At 41.1% G+C, this 16,957-nt stretch overlaps 1 protein-coding gene across 1 annotated transcript; it reads right to left on the bottom strand.

The window, feature by feature from the left end:
* Positions 1–14,608: 14,608 nt before the first annotated feature.
* Positions 14,609–15,535, bottom strand: LOC103733361 (olfactory receptor 5B3-like). Its single transcript, XM_008832180.2, has one exon. The coding sequence runs from the start codon at positions 15,530–15,532 to the stop codon at positions 14,609–14,611; it is 924 nt and encodes a 307-aa protein (XP_008830402.1). The 5' UTR covers positions 15,533–15,535.
* Between the last annotated feature and the right edge of the window lie 1,422 nt (positions 15,536–16,957).

Raw genomic sequence — 16,957 nt, 5'->3', positions numbered from 1 at the left:
GCGAGAGATGTGAAACCAGCAACAGACCAATGGGACCACCAGGAACCAGAGACCTTGCTGCTATCTGGATAATTGGTTTGCTCTTCCCCACCCATGCCATGACCCATGGCCCATGACCTCTGGGCCTTGATCCCCTCCCTGCCTATACTCTTGCCCTTATCACTTCATTCCCCAGCCTACCCCACCCTCTATTCAACTAATTCTACACTTGGCCTTCCCACCATGGACCCAGTTGCTTCTTGGGAATCACTCAATGGTTCCTGGCCCCTAAATAACTCTCTGTGCTTCACAACGAACAACGCATCCTCATGCATTGTGCTGTTCAACCTGACTATCCAAGATTATGATGGCAGTGCCTCCTCAGGTTATATGCTTAAACTCAAGGGCCTTTCCCCTACCTTCAACAACACTGATGTAGCCTCAGTCCTCACTGCACTGGGGACAATAAATTACACTGGAACCCCCACACTGGACATCAATTCAGGGTTCTTAGAGAAGATCTGGTCTAATCTAAAATACTGTTTGACCCATCTTGGATCATCACTTACCTACTCCTGACAGGTATAATTATTCTTCTCTTTCTACTTCTTAAATGCCTTGTTCTTCATTCCCGCAGTCAGAAAAAAAATCAATCACTCAGTGTGTCAGGCCCTCAGAGCAATACACAGAGATGATTTCAACCCGCCCTGTGCAGCCTGACAGACTTGGCTCACACAAATGTATGAGGCCTCCTACAGATAATTCCCCACCTCGACTGATCCCCCGGGATGATACCCCTTGGAGGGCTGGTAGCCAATGATGGGTAAGATCCTGTTGGGCTGAATCAACCTAAGCCAGCACATGGACATGTATGCCCATGCTCCAATGATGGGTAAGATCAGAATAGGACAACCTAAGGCAGGCACAGTCCATGATCCTGGGGTCATCCTGAGGCAGAGCTGCCTATAGGCTCTCGCTGGACAGTCATTTTTAAAGAAAAAGGGTGGAAATGTAGCAGGAGGCTTCCAAAGTTGGCATGGACCCAGAGCCCTTGGATTCAGCGAGAATTCACTTCACTTCTTGGTCTGCAAATAGCCCTCCAAAAGGAGCCAGCACCTCTGTACCCTGCTCACGAGCCCAGTGACTGCTGACAGACTGCGTGGCTCAGACCAATCAGAAAACCATATGCTGACTAAAGGGACTTGGGGGCCTAGAAAAGGGAAATATAAGGCCTGCCCCATCCAGCATTAAACGAGCCTGCAGCACACCTAATGCTTGCTTCTACCCGACTTCCAGTGTCTGTGTGTTGACTCCACACCTCTTGCCCCCCCTAATTGGCAGGGGACTTGATCCAGGTCAGGGTTTTCACAGCTGGCCTGAGGGGAACCTGCAACAGAACACTCTGAGGGAATTAGCTGGTTATTTTAATTAGGAATATGTGTTTGTATTACTTCTCATGTATTTTTAGATGTTCCAATTAATATACAGTTTCTATAGAATACAATGCACACTTTTTAGTTTGTAAGTCTAAGAAATTTGTTTAGTGTATCTCATGTTTTTTTCCACACTTCCTCATTGGCTTCTTCCATATCTATCCTTAGATCCTACCCCCTCATTCAATTGAAGCTGATTGATTGGGTGGGAGGGGTGACTCCCTCACTTTGTACCAAGTCTCTTAGGGTTCAGATATCCATCTATTTTTGGTCCTTCAGAATACACATCTATCCAACAGATAGAGAGGGGTTTACTATCAAGAACATATGAAGAACAGGAAAACTTGAATTCCAAAAAGAAACAAATGCAGTCAGTAAGTGGCCAATGAACTGAATACACAGTTCTCAAAAGAAGAAATGCAGCTGGGTAATAAATATTTGGAAAAGAGTTCAACATTCTTAACCATAACAAAGTACAAATTAAACCACATTTCAGATTCACTCACTCAAGATGGAATTGCTAGAATCAAGAAAATAAATGAAAACATACGCTGATGAAAAAGTTGGAAAGAGCCCTTATTGGCTTCTCATAGGATTACAAACATGAAGAGCCACTCTGAAATCAGTATAGATCATTCTTATAAAACTAAAAATAGAACTATCAAATAACCAATATGTATTAATTCTAGGCATATATTCAAAAGATGTAGATTCTAATACTGATGTATATGCCCAACCATGTTTATTGCAGCTCTATTCACAATAGCCAATATTTGGAAAAATCTAGATAGCCATAGAAAGATGAATGGATAATGAAAATGTGGTATGTATACAGAATGGAATTTTGTTCTGTGGTAAAGAAAAAGAATAGGGTATTTTCAAGAAAATGGGTGAGTGCTAATAATATATATATATATATATATATTATCAAAAGAAAAGGATAGACTATTTGGGGTAAAAGTTGAACCATCAGGGAGCCCAAGAGGGGGTCGTGGACTAGAGATATGAATTTGAACAAAGTCTAATTACATGTACATTTAAAAATGCCATTTGGGAACCCATTATTTATATAATGACTTTAAAAATTACAGTAATTAAATTTAGACTTTCTTAGGCACAAAATAACACTTTTTCTATAGATTTCCAAATATTTGAATAATATATAACATTTTTTAACTGAGAAAAGTGAGTAAATTGTCTGATTAGAAGCTTCTCCAAAGAAGGAATGCAAACAATCAACGAGTTTATGAAAAATTTCTAAATTATTGGTCATCAAAATACAAATGAGAAATCAAGCTGGTGTTGATCTTGAAGATTCACCTCTATTTGCCAGCTTTCATGATGCTGGAAAATGCTATGCAAGCTACCAGAAAAGTAATCATCAGTCTTACACAGCTGTGTGTCCTGTGAGCTACAATAATGACTGTTCTGACAAGATATGTCCATTGGTGAAATAATGGCATGAATGTTGTGGAAGTAACCAGTTACTCTCTGTATTTAAAGCCAGTTTCAAAATATGGAGCCCACACACAGCACTTTAATCTGTACCAGTAATTAGACAGGGCACAGGCCATTGGGGAAATTCTCCTACTGCCATCCTGCTGAATAGAGAGATTAGTAAACTGACACCTAATGACATATTGTTATATCCATAGATTAATGCATCTCTCAACTCTCACTAGAGAAAAGACTTCTTCTTGCAGTAATGGAAGTTAACATAAAGGCCCACAACTGGTGAACATGCAGAGAATAAGTGACTGAAGTGTGCTCAGATCTCATAGGTAGTGAATGAATATAAGGAAGCTGTGTTGTCTAGACACAAAAGGGAAATTGCAGACATGAACCCACAGCACTTGAAACAGCATGTACAATATCTGTGCAAGCCTATCCTAGACAGACTTGTAGCATAGAGGTGGGAGTTGGGAAAGAAGCACTTAGCTGAGGAACAATTGGCAATTGATAGCTGCTTGGAGACTATGAGTTAGTTTACTTTAAGTGTGTGATGCTGGAAGTTGACTATACTGCGGGGGATGGACCCACACTCAAAAGCTTTTGTGAAACATGATTTTCACTTTATTGGCTTTAAAAGTATAATAGACAACCCCTCTAGAGGATGAACTTTCACCAGAGGACATCTGGGTACAAATGCTTGACTGGATAGAAGCTTAACATATATGACAGAATGCATGAGATCCAGTGGGGGGTTATGGGGAGTATGGATGAGGAAGGGGAGTCTAAATTTGATTAAGAAATATTGTGTGAAATGCACAGAAATTCAATAAAATATTCTTAAAAATTAACAGGTGACACTAAGAGAGGGGGGATTCAGGAGGTGGAGTGAGTCTGAGAGGAGATGGAGGAGGGGATTGAAATACCATCAAATTATATTGCATGAAAATCACAAAAAATTCAATTAAATTTTTTTTGTAAATACAGGTGAATACAACATTGAGATACCATTTCATCCAATCAAAATGGCCTAAATCAGTGTGCAGCAGCAGCAAATGCTGAGAAGATGCAGAGAAAAGCGGCCTTTAGACACAATTTTAAAGAATGTATATTTGTGTGTCATGTAGAATCATATTGAGGCTCTTTCCACAACTGGTCAAACACAGAGAAGAAATCCCTGTGAGAAGCCAAGCCCTAACTGACACATCTGCAATAGAACCTCTATACCTAAGGCTCATGGAATATACCAGACCAGGGGGTAGAGAGAATATTAATGTACCTCTCAACTCTCACCAGTTAAGTTTCATCATGCAACAGATAGTGATTAACACAGAAAGCTACAACTGGTCAAATGTAGAGAATAAGAGTCTACAGAGTATATGTCCCAGGATAGTACTCCTATGCTACATCTTACCCACCCAGGGCTCAGGACCATTTCAGAAAAGGGGTGAAAAGAGCCAGGGATGGTAGATGATCACAAGGAAATGGAGTATTCCAGACTTGTGGGAACTGGCTCATATGAACTTGCAGCAATGGTGACAGCATGCACAAGATCCATGCAACCTCAAGCCAGACAGAAACCCAGCATAGAAGTTGGGAAATGTGGAAAAGGATCCACTGGCAGCTGATCACTGCTGGGTGAGGGAGGGTTGGTCTTGTTTAAAAGGGTGATGCCAGATAGACTGACAAGTTTCCAATGGATGATCTCACACAAACTTAACTCTATGTACTTTAACGTATATAACAAAATGTATGAAATCTAGTTGTGGGACCATGGGGGTACAGATGGAGTGGGGGTACAAATATAATCAAGACATATGAAATGCAAAAAATTCAATAGAAACATATATAATAAGAAAGATCTAAAAGTAATTCTATTATATGATTTAGCTATCGCAATTTGGAGGGGAGGGGATCAAAGTACCATCAAATTATATTGTAGGAAAATCTCAAAAATTCAATAAAAGAGAGAATATCAAATGCATACTTGCTCATCCATGAAGTTTACAACACTATTCACAGTAGCCTCCAAAAGAAATCCATCTCTGTGCCCTTCTATGGATGGATGGGTGAAAAAATGTACTGTATATGCCTGATAACATATAACAGAGACACAGCTCTGTAGTGAGTATGGGGGTAACAGGAGATTGGATAGTGAGCATCCAAACAGAGGGCTAAATAGGAGGAGTGGGTTCTAGTGTTCCAAAGCACAGCAGGGCGATGATAGTTCTCAATAACCCACTGTACATCATATGAAGAACTAGGAGAAACACGCTTGAAGGACAGAAAGCTAAGGACATGATAAGGAGAGGAACCTGCTAATTGCCCTGATTCGTTCACTATTCACTATACACATGTAGCAAAACATCACACTACACAGTCAAATGCATAAAAGATTGCTGTTGGAGTATGTTGTTAGTTTGCTTTGATTTATAGCTTTTTAGGACACAAGATGGCCCCCAAACTCCAGGGAACCAACCATCCCTCTCTCACAGGGCTGATCAATGAGTACAGGAATACTAGTCCTGATCGGTAAAATGAAACTGCAAATCAAAAACTAAGCTGTCTGCCCATGTATGACCTGATAATTGTAATTACTCCTGGTTGACTTCAGAACCCTACATAAGCTTGCTGTTTCCTCAATAAAGCAGATCTGTGTCACTGAACCTTGTCTCCTGTGTCTGAATGCGGCTCTGCTGAAACAGCCTCCTCACCAATCCTGGGGCCTGGGATCAGGAGGCAGCAATGATCGTGAAGGCATCCTGAATGGATGGCTGCAGCTGGCACCCAAATATGGGGCTGTTGCGATCTCGGGTTTGAGCACGGAATGCCCTCTTTTTCTCCCCTTTCTCTGTGGGTAATTGCTCTCATCATCCTTGCATTCCTTTTTGGCTCACAGTCTCTGGTTTGGCATGTCACTCCTGTCTCTGCCGATTGTCTCCTTAAACAGCTCCTGAGTCGCTCTGGGTACGTCTTGCAGGGTGAGTGACCTCTAGATTTGGAAATAGTAATCCAGCTGCTGCCGGCTCCTGTGCCACAGCATTGATTTCTCTCCTCAGGAGCAGCAAATTAAGGTAACAGAAAAAAATGTAGCCAAAGTACTAGATGAAGTTTTAGCTCTTGCCCCTTGGTTTGCGCAGTCCTGCTGCTGGGATCCTGAACAATGGTCTTGTGTGTTATCCTTAGCTAGAAAGAAAGAGGTCAAGGAGGGATGCCCACAATATGGGCCATTCTACTCCATTGTAACTCCCATTCTGGTCTCTCTGTGGGGAATTCCCCCCAATACCCCTGAACAAGATGATCTTATTTTAAAAGAGATAGATAAACAAATTAAACAGCAGGACACTGTGGACGGCTCTCCCCAAGCACTCCCAGTCAAAGTGAAACTAGCAGAGCCTTGCTCTGACAAAAAGGCAATGTCTACTGCTGAGGATTCAGAAGATGGGAGACTAGGGCCTGAGGGCTCCCTTAGTAAAAAGCAGGAAGTCCCACCACCCTCTGCTCCACCATTATGGGGCATTGGCCATCTGCCTCCGTTCTGTGCTGGCTATTGGGAAGACCCTCCCCTTTACCCCTCTGGGAGAGGAAGACTGGAAGCCCCTTCCCCCATCCTCCTTTCTGTCTGGTACAAAGGACAACACCCCACAGTTCTTCCCTGTTATGATTGCTCAGTGCCAACAAAACCCAAATGTCTGGAATCCATATTCCTATGACACCTTAAAAAAACTGCACAAGGAGGCACTTGAGGATGGTATCCATCCCCTCTGGTTTAGTCAACATTTAGATACAATCAGCCATGCTGCCAATACCCCCTATGATTGGCAGCATATTGCCCACACCTGCTTGCAGGGAGGTGACTTCCTTTTATGGAAGGCTGCTTATCAAGATGAGTGTGAACAACAGAGTGCAATAGATGTGCCAATGTTCAACATATAGGGTTTGATGCCCCAGTAGGGCATGGAAATTTTGAAACTCCCCAAGCTCAAGCACAAGGGCCTCCCTCACTATTTTGAGTGATCCAAACTATACAAAATCTGGCATTTGCAACCTTCTGACCTCGCCAAAGCGCCCTTGATCTATTGCTCTCCTCTTTGCAATTGCTGCTTGTGCAGCACTCTGCCCCTTGGAATGTTCAACACCTGAGCTCCCATACCAATCTTCCAGGGCTTCTGGCAGAAGGCAATGCTACCACTGACAGGCTAGTGATGAATGCTACCTTGGATCCTGCTCTCTTACAACAAGCCAGGGACTTACACACCTGCTTCCATCTTTCTCTCCAAGCTATACATAGTCTCCTACCTACTTTGCCAATTCAGAGCTGCAAACATCTGGTCTGTGCATGCTCCTCGTATGCACCCCCCTTGTGCCCCTGGGGTCATTACAACCTGCTGGAACTCTCCTCAGAGGTCTCGATCCTAATAACATTTGGTAAATGGACATAACTCATTTTTCCCCTTTTGGTAAACTAAAATACATTCATCATATTATTGATACCCTGCTGCCCACTTTGCTTTGGCCTGCTCTGGTGAGACTGCCTCCCATGCCATAAAAACCATTAAATATGTCATGGTCCTTTTAGACATTCCATGGCAGTTTAAAACAGATAATGGCCCCTGCTACACAACCACAGCTTTTCACCACTTCTGCACTGACTGGAATATTCAACACATCACTGGCATCCCCTGTAACCCTCAAGGCCAATGAATTGTTGAGCACTACCATCAAAAGCTCATTAAACAAATACGGAAATAGGGGGAGGTAATGACAAAGGCCCCCACTATAAGGATCACAATTTTGTTATACAACAAGCTCTAGTTGTCCTAAATTTTCTAAAATTTGACTCCAATGGCCTCCCACAAGCAATAAATCATTGGGGGCATTCACTCATCCCACTCCCACCCCCATGGTGAGATGGAAGGACCCCCTCACAGGAGAATGGAAGGGCCCACACTTATTGCTAACACAGGGGGAGGCTATGCTTGTGTCTTTCCGGATAATGTTCCAGCCCCCATCTGGATTGTGGCTCGAAACATCAGAGTTGCCTGTGATTCAGCTGACTCCAGAGGTATCGGCCTCAGAGATGGTGAAAAAACCAAAACCCCAACCCATGGAGAAGGCAGCCCTACACCGCAAGCCTCCAAACCAGCTGGTCCCACCTACACAACAGATGAGAGACCTGACCATTGATGACCATCCAAATGGAGGAGGGCCAGAACCTTCCAGGTGATGACGACCCCAACTCTGGGTCTGCCCAGTGACCTGGAGGGACATTAAAGCTTTAGCCAGCCAGGCACAGGCCATGGCCCTCGAGCCAAACCCAGGACCAGGGATCCCTTTTCTCTTAATGTATGCCATCATTACTGCAACTTCCCAAACCTGTGCCTCCTCCCAACCCCCACCTACCTCAAAATCTAACTTGGGTAATTACCAATCCTGCCACCAGTATGGTGCTTAATTCCACCTCTAAGGTAGCAGCCCCAAACACCTGGTACCCCGACCTTTGGGTGGATATTTGTGCCATATTTGAGGGAGAATGGGAACCCAGTGACCAGACACTCTTCCCTTCCTTCAGCTGTCTGCACCCTAGTCCTAGATTTTGCACCTGCACTCTGACCATTTATGTCTGCCCAGGCCATGGGCATAATCGCCAACAAAAGACTAAGTGTGAAGGACCAGGAGACTACTATTGTGCCAGTTGGGAATGCAAAACCACTGGCATGTTCTGGTGGACTAGGTCCTCGTTCCAAGATCTCATAATGGTGTTATGGGCCCCAGGATCTACCTCCCTGGGATGAGGAAAACTGGTGGGGGTGTGACGGGCAGCCCTTGCGCTGGCCAACATTGCAATCCACTTATTATCAAATTTACAGATCAGGGAAAAATGGCTTAAGGATGGGACACAAGAAAAAACTGGGGTCTGAGACTACATTTCGGAAAGAGACCCTGGGCTTTGTTCATTATTCAGCTCCTCACACGCACACCCACTGACATCCCCTCTGGTCCGATTGGGCCAAATTATGTACACATTAAATCCCCCATTTTTACTTCTTCCCCACCCCCTCGTCCATCCACCTGGATTCTCCCAACTCACTCTAGCTTATCTTCCCCACTTACTTTTATGAGCGTTGCCTCCCCTCCCGTTGTTAGGACTGAGGGCCTCTTGGGACTGCTTTCTGCCACCAACTCTGTCCTTAATGCTTCTAACCCTGGGTACACTCAGAACTGCTGGCTATGTCTCTCTGCTGGGCCCCTGTTCAATGAAGGACTGGCCATCCTGGGCAACTATACATTCCTAGATACCTACTCCAACTGCTGATGGCATATTTCTGCCCCCAAGATGTCCCTGGAATCTATTTATGGACAAGGCCTTTGGTCACCCCTCAGAGCTCCACCGTTCCACCCTGCTATCAGCATCTCTGTAACCAGACCGCTTACCTCCCCTCTAATGAATCTTACTTATGACTGCCTCCCGATGCCTGCTGGGCTTGTTCTTTCAGCCTCACTCCTTGTATCCACTTAACCATTCTCAACTGTTCTGCCCCCTCATGGTGCCTGCTAGCCCAGCTAACCCCGAGTCAACCTTTATTCATAGGACGAGATGGACCTTAAACTTTCCCCATTGGAACATTCATGCCATAAGAGGGCAGCTGCCCTGGTGATTGCTGGCACCACTGTTTTGGGGATCAGCATTGCCAGAGCCCTAGGGTTAGGGACATCAACTCTAGTCTTACAGGACAAAAAGTATAATGCCCTTAGCATGGCTATTGATTTGGACTTAAAAAATTTACAAACTGCTATAAAACATCTTAAAGAGTTCCCTGTCCTCCCTTGCTGAGGTCACCTCACAAAAGAGGAGGGGCCTGGACCTCTCCTTCAACAGGGAGGATTACGTGTTGCTCTAGGAGAACAGTGCTGTCTCTATGCTAATCATTCTGATGTCATAAGGGACTCCTTGAGCTTAGCCCTCAAAAGGATCTTAGAGAGAGAACAGATCATGGTGAAAAACCAAAACTGGTATGTGTCACTATTTCAGTCTTCTTCTTGGCTCACCACACTCCTTTTTGCCTTAATCAGGTGTCTGGCCTTGCTCCTTCTGGCCTTAACCTGTGGCCCAATTATTTTAAGAGCCTTAACTTTATTAGAGACTGGCTTGCTATGATTCAACTTATGATGGCACTGCCTTGCTTCTTACCCCCTACCCCATTCATGCCCAGACCCAGGTTTAAAAAGGATAAAAATCATGGCCACAGCCATACAGTGGGCCTAAAACAACTTGGGTTGTCCTGATGGGAGCCTTTCTGGGGACTACCTTGGCTCAGACAATGCAGATATTAATCTTAGGGAGTCCTGGACTGAAAATACATTTGAAGGCCCTGGCTCAGACAAGACGATGCCATAAAGCTTGTCTGTTCAGGTCTTGTGAGCATACTCCAAGATGGTCTAGCCATTGCCCCAGATTGCTTCATCCAGTAGACTTCTTCCTTCTTCATATCACACCAGCCTTGCCACAGCCCCAGTTTGGACCTCAGAGTAGCCCATCTTTTAAACAAAAAGGGGAAGATGTTAGAGTATGTTAGCTTGCTTTGATAAACAGCTTTTTAGGACACAAGATGGTCCCAAACTCCAGGGAACAAACCACCCCTCCCTCACAGGGCTGATCACATGATTTACAGGAATACTAGTCCCGATCAGTAAAATGAAACTGTAAACCAAAACCTAAGCTGTCTGCTCATGTATGACCTGATCATTGTATTCTCTCCTGGTTGTCTTAAGAACCCTATATAAGCTCACTGTTTCCTCAATAAAGCACATCCATGTTACTGAACCTGGTCTCCTGGTTCTGAATGAGGCTCCACTGACACAGCCTGCTCACCAGCCCCGGGGTCCGGGATCGGGCGGCCATGACAGTAAAGGCAGCCTGAATGGATGGCCACCGAGTGCATGTTAGATTAAAAAGAAATAAAGATTTAAAAATAGATGAGGGCAGCATGTGTACTTTTCTGTACATCTGATGTCATGATTTCACCACCACAGTGGATGCATGGTTTGTCGGGATATGCAGACATCAAGACAACTGTCTACTGTCTTCTGACCTCTATTCTTTTCTATGATGAGACAAATGATGTCTGTCTGGTTATGGAATTATTTGTTTCTCTTTATGACATCTAAAATTGTTAGGCTTGTTTTTGATTTTGAACTTTCACAATAATGTGGTTCAGTAGAAAAAGTGGAAGCAAATTTATCAAAAATTAGTGTGATTCTTTGGAAGACTTACATAATTAAATGTGGTAACTTTTAACAATTTAACATTTATATAATTCTTTTCTCTTTTTCTTTCTACTGATTGAATGGTGTTTCAAGGTCTTCGAAATTTACCTCAAATTTACCATCTATCTTAAAATTTATCTGTCTCAAAATTTACTTCTGTGCTTCCCAGTTTTTGTTCTCAAAAATTATACTTCCAGTAATTGTGAATTTTAACTTTTTTATTTGAAAATTTCACACAAACACACACGCACACACACACACACACACACAATGCATTTTAATTACATGCACCTCATTCCCTCACTCCAACTAATCCCTCCCAATGAATCTCATTCCAAATTCATGTCCTGCTCCCTTATTATTATTTTTTAATATCTCACTAAGTCCAATCAGTTCTGTCCATATGCAAATGGTAGTGGGTTCATCCAGAAACACATTACCTCCCTACAAATGTCAACTTCTCTATTCTAACTGAAATTCAATATTGGCTCTTCTCATATTTGTTCTATGTACTAAATTGCTTCTTAGTCCCAAAATTTCTCAATATTTTCTTTATATTTTGTTTTTGATTAATAATTGCTTGTTTTTCTGTTGATCTTCAGATGTTGATGATTTATTTAACCATAATTTGAGATAACTATGGATACAAATAATCCAACTAAAGTATAGGAAAATCCTGAATAGATAGGTATATGATATACTAAGAAATGAGTAGTTAACACATACATGAAAAAGATTTATCATCACTACCAATCTGGCAGATGCTAATCAAAGTCAGATGAGTTGTTACTTCTCATTAAGAAGGGGTATTATAAAAAATTTAAAGATAACAAGTCCTGATAAGCATGTGGAGAAAAGGGAATCATTACATTCTAAAATAGGGGGTGTGCATTAGCATAGATATTATAGGAAACACCGTGGAAGTTCTTCAAAAACTAAAAAAGCAGAGGGCAAAATTTGTTTAACTTTATGGCTGAAAATTCCATATGTACATATATATGTATATATACATATGTGAGTATATGCATGTATGCACATATACATGCACATTATCCTTAGCCATTCCTCTATTGACAGACACCCAGATAGGTTCAGTAACTTAACTACTGTGAATAGTACTGCAATAAGTATTGTTGTGCAAGTATCTCTATAATATATTGACTTGGAGCCATTCAGATAAATACACAGGAGTGGTATATAGCTGGGTCATATGCAGATGGAGATAATCCTATTAAATGAACCAAGTCAGCCTCAGAAATACACATATTACATTGCCACTTATGTATGGGTCCAGATTTTATAGATACCCAACATCAAGTGGACATAAATGACAGGAAGGTAGCATCTACATTGGGGAAAGAGGGGTTGATGGAATGGAGAAGGGATGAGAAAGGAGAGGGCAGAGCAGCATGGGGGATAGATTCAATGTAAATTAGCAACTTGGATGAATGTGTCCTTATAAAATGCAGTGCCATATAGAATGCCTATATACCAATTATAATTATTAAAAATGAAAGAAAGAAATATAATATGATCCTGAGATCCCACTGCTGCACATAAACTCAAATGAATGAAAGCATAATGGTGAACATAACACACTCTGTCCTGTGAGGATACTTTCAGTTCTTCCTTGGATAGACCATGAAGAATGACACAAAACTAGCAACATTAACATCCCCTTCCTCCTCCCCCACCCCGGAAACTGTAGATCATGGTATTTATTTTTCTCTGTATCACCCTCCTTACCTGTGCAGTTGTCATGATGACATGTTCCTCCCTTTAAGCAGATTTATTTAATAAAGTAGACAGTTCACATTATAATGCCCATTTCATAGCAGATGCTTGTCAGTGTTAGCTACTGGAAGTAAACAGTTCTAATGCAATATGTATTAATAATGTTTCACTGGACATTGGTTTCTTATCAGTAGAAATGGAGACTGACACAATGCAATAAAAATAAAACTAAAGTAAAATACTAAAAAAGACTTTATTAGTAAATATAAGACTATCAAAAACTCATTTAGCAGGTGGACTTCAGATTGTAAGACTGAGTTGAAGAATAGATAGGAAAGGAGAGTGAAAGGGAGAGAGCAAGAGTGAGACTGAGAGATGTTGAAGCTAAGGGAGGCGTTAGAGGGTAAATGGGTAGATACAGACATTATGTGAGCATTCACAAGGATTTTTCCAGCAGACCATTCTCCCAGGCGCACTGCAGTGATTGTTTGTCCAGCCATTTGCCTGGGTGGTTAATAAAAAGTTTAGTGTAACTGATTATCATTGTAGTTGGATATAACATTGGAAAATATAGTACATTCAGGTAACATCATCCTTAAGTGTCCACCCAGAGATATGAAGTCAGCATGCTGCACAGATATGCCATGTTTATTATATCACTTCTTCTAGTTCTTAGCTGAAATTAAAAGTGTTAAGAGTGATATAAAACCCATAACTTTCTTCTAGAAATTATAGGCTATTTTTCAAATTCCAATGTAAATATCTGTGAAACACAAGTTCATATAGCATATTTTACAGGGCTTAAAAATTGAAATTTAGGCCAGGCATGGTGGCACATGCCTTTAATCCCAGCACTCAGGAGGCAGAGGCTGGTAGATCTCTTATGAGTTCAAGGCTAGCCTGGTCTACATATTGAGTTCCAGGACAGCTGGGGCTACAAGGAGACCCTGTCTCAAAAAGACTCCCCCCACCAAATTGAAATTTAAACACTTATACAGTGCAACAGTACAATGCCTGAAGCAAGAAATGATTTTAGCCTTTGTTTTTCTCAAGCTTTGGAGCTAGTAATAACTTTATAGTGTGTCCTGAATATGCATTCAAGATTTATAAAACTGACTAGTCCTAACACACGAGGCATAGCTCACGTTGCTATGATTCTATTTGCTCATTTAACCAAAGCATATGAAATGCTAACACTCTTCTGGAAGATGGGATAGCTATAGTTACTATAGTGTGATATGTGATGCTTTACTGAGAGTGTGGGTAGAAAAAGCAAGCTCTACACACCACCACTGAATGAATAAATGACATGAAAATGTCATTTAAAAACAGGAAAAAATTCAGAATGTGTTAGAATTCCCATGTAGTGATGAAGGGTTTTCTTGGGAGTTTTCCATTAACACCCAACACATAGCTACAGAATTACAGCTGTCTTTGAAAATAATGTATATATTTTTCTTTTTTAAAATATATTTTGCTTTTATAAAGACAGTGGCTAAAGTATTGATTAATATCCTTCATAAGGGTTCTTTGAAACATAACAGAAGGTATTATAGTCATTCTCATTTCAGTACTATGACCCTGAATATATTTCTATTTTCTATACAATAAACTCACAGAAATAAGAGACATGGTTTTAGAATTTATTTGCATGTGGGCTTAAAAATGTGGCTTTCAAAAAAGATCTGAAAGGAATGAATAAATGTACTGTGCACCCCACAACATTAAGAATAAAATCCCACAGATTATTTTGCCACCAACAGAACTTTTGTGAATGCATTCTTGACCTCTTTGTTCCTCAGGCTGTAGACCAAAGGGTTTAGCATGGGGATTATCATAGTGTAGAAAACAGATGCAATTTTGTCAGTGTCCATGGAGTGACTGGAGCTGGGCTGTAGATACATGAAGATAATTGTCCCATAGAAAATGGAGACTGCAGTGAAGTGGGAGGTGCAGGTGGACACAGCCTTCCGATGTCCAGCACCTGATTGCATCTTGAAGATTGTGATAAAAATGAATACGTAGGATATCCAGATAACCAAGAGAGCAAAAAAGATATTGAAGCTCACTATGTAAACAAGAACCAGCTCAGCAACATGTCTATCAGAGCAAGAGAGAACCATTACTGCTGGAATATCACAGAAAAAGTGATGGACCACATTGGACTTACAGAAGGAGAGACTGAATGTGTCCCCAGTGTGGATAGAGGCATTCAGGAAACCACAGACATAGGAACCTATGGTAAGACATGCACATACTACAGTAGTCATGGTGGTGGCATAGTGCAGGGGCTTGCACACTGCTGCATAACGATCATAGGCCATTGAGGCCAACAGGTAATTTTCCACTGTAGCAAAAGCTACAAAAAAGAACATCTGAGCAGCACAGTCATTGTAGGAAATGATCTTGTTTCCTACAAGAAGCCCAGTCATGACTGTGGGAGTGACAGCTGAAGAGTAACAGAAATCCACCAGAGACAGGTTACCTAGGAAAAAGTACATGGGAGTGTGGAGCCGAGAGTCCAAGAGAATCAGCAGGATCATCCCCAGGTTCCCAACCAGGGTGATGGTGTAGATGAGGAGGAAGGTGATAAAGAGGGGAACCTGCAGGCCTGGGTCATCGGTGAGTCCCAGCAGGATGAAGTCTGTCACTTCTGTCCTGTTCTCCATCAGTAGTATCTGGTGGTAATCACTAGTTGCTCTGTAGCATGGGTGCAGGGTAGAGGTGAATGAACACTGAGGTAATGAAATTGAATTAAACTTAAAAAATATAAATAAAGGCATTTTTTGGTAGATCTGTAATTTGTACTTTGAGACTATCTAGAATATGCACTTTCTCCCAATCCACAGTTGATGTAGTAATTATATAGTGGTTTACATGTGTTTGATTTTGAAGATTATTAGTGGATCCCCTATCCAATTTTAAAACACATAATCTCTGAAAAAGAAATGCAGTCTACTTAATAACTTCTTAGAAATGACGTGTGGATGAATCTACCAAAGGGCTTCTCAGTGAGTGATCATAATTCTATGTTTCTTGTATTCCAAGGATGACCATAGACAGTGGTTAGATATTAATGCTATTATTATTACATTATCATTGAAGAAACTGAGCATTTAAAATTTTCGATTTTCTAAAGTTATATGCCTACTATGAGAAAAAATTCAAACCATCTTAAGTGTAATCAAAGATGTCTATTTTTAAGTTCATTTATAAAAACAGGATGATAGTAATAATTTATATGTGATTCTATGGAAATGTAAATATAGATGAGAACATGCTAATTCATATAGGATTCTTCCAAAACTTTAAAAAGATGATCAGTTTATCGCCTTGATATTTTATGTTTGGTTTTATTTGTTTGTTTCCTTATCTGCAATGACAGGTAAATAAACAGGAAAAAGACAAAATCACAAGCTAATTAGTGTCTTGGTTTTTGGCTCATACACATGATATGTTAAGAGAATACTTAAACCCCTTAACATGTAACTCTTTACATTTGTACAACAAATTTACTTTGGTTTTTAAAAGATGTTTCACTCATCACTTTCTCCTTTAACATGGTTCCCAGCAAGTATATCTTTGAATTTGGACAAACTACACTTTTCATTACCAATATTTATGTACTATGGAATCTTACCATTTTCTTGTAAGAAGTCAGTCAATGAGAGTGAATCTGACACAGTAAAGTGAACCATAGAATGTGTCTCTGGTGCTGTTAGAGGACTTCTTTGATGGTAGTGATTACTCTCCAAGGCTTGGGAACTGGAGGAAGGAACAATGATACAAATCAACTTCTGAGCTGTCTACTAATTCTATTTCATTGGAAAGCTACTTACTTCCTCCCTGTTTACAAAAGAAATATGAAAAGATTGCATCATTCACATAATTTAGACAATAAATTATGTACAAAGAAGGAGAAAGATCAACAAAACATCAATTCAAAATCTGTCATTGTAATTTTTATCTTGCGTATATTTTCCTTAACCATGGCTAAAGAAAACCTTCAGTCAAGAAAACCTTCAGTCAAGAAGGTCTGAGCGTGCCAACAGTGACTGCCACTTGGATGAATATATGGTGTTCAAAGGAGCCTG

Source organism: Nannospalax galili, unplaced genomic scaffold (assembly GCF_000622305.1).
Source record: "Nannospalax galili isolate Female #2095 unplaced genomic scaffold, S.galili_v1.0 scaffold936, whole genome shotgun sequence".
Lineage (NCBI taxonomy): Eukaryota > Metazoa > Chordata > Mammalia > Rodentia > Spalacidae > Nannospalax > Nannospalax galili.
This window is presented reverse-complemented; position numbering and strand designations above follow the sequence as displayed.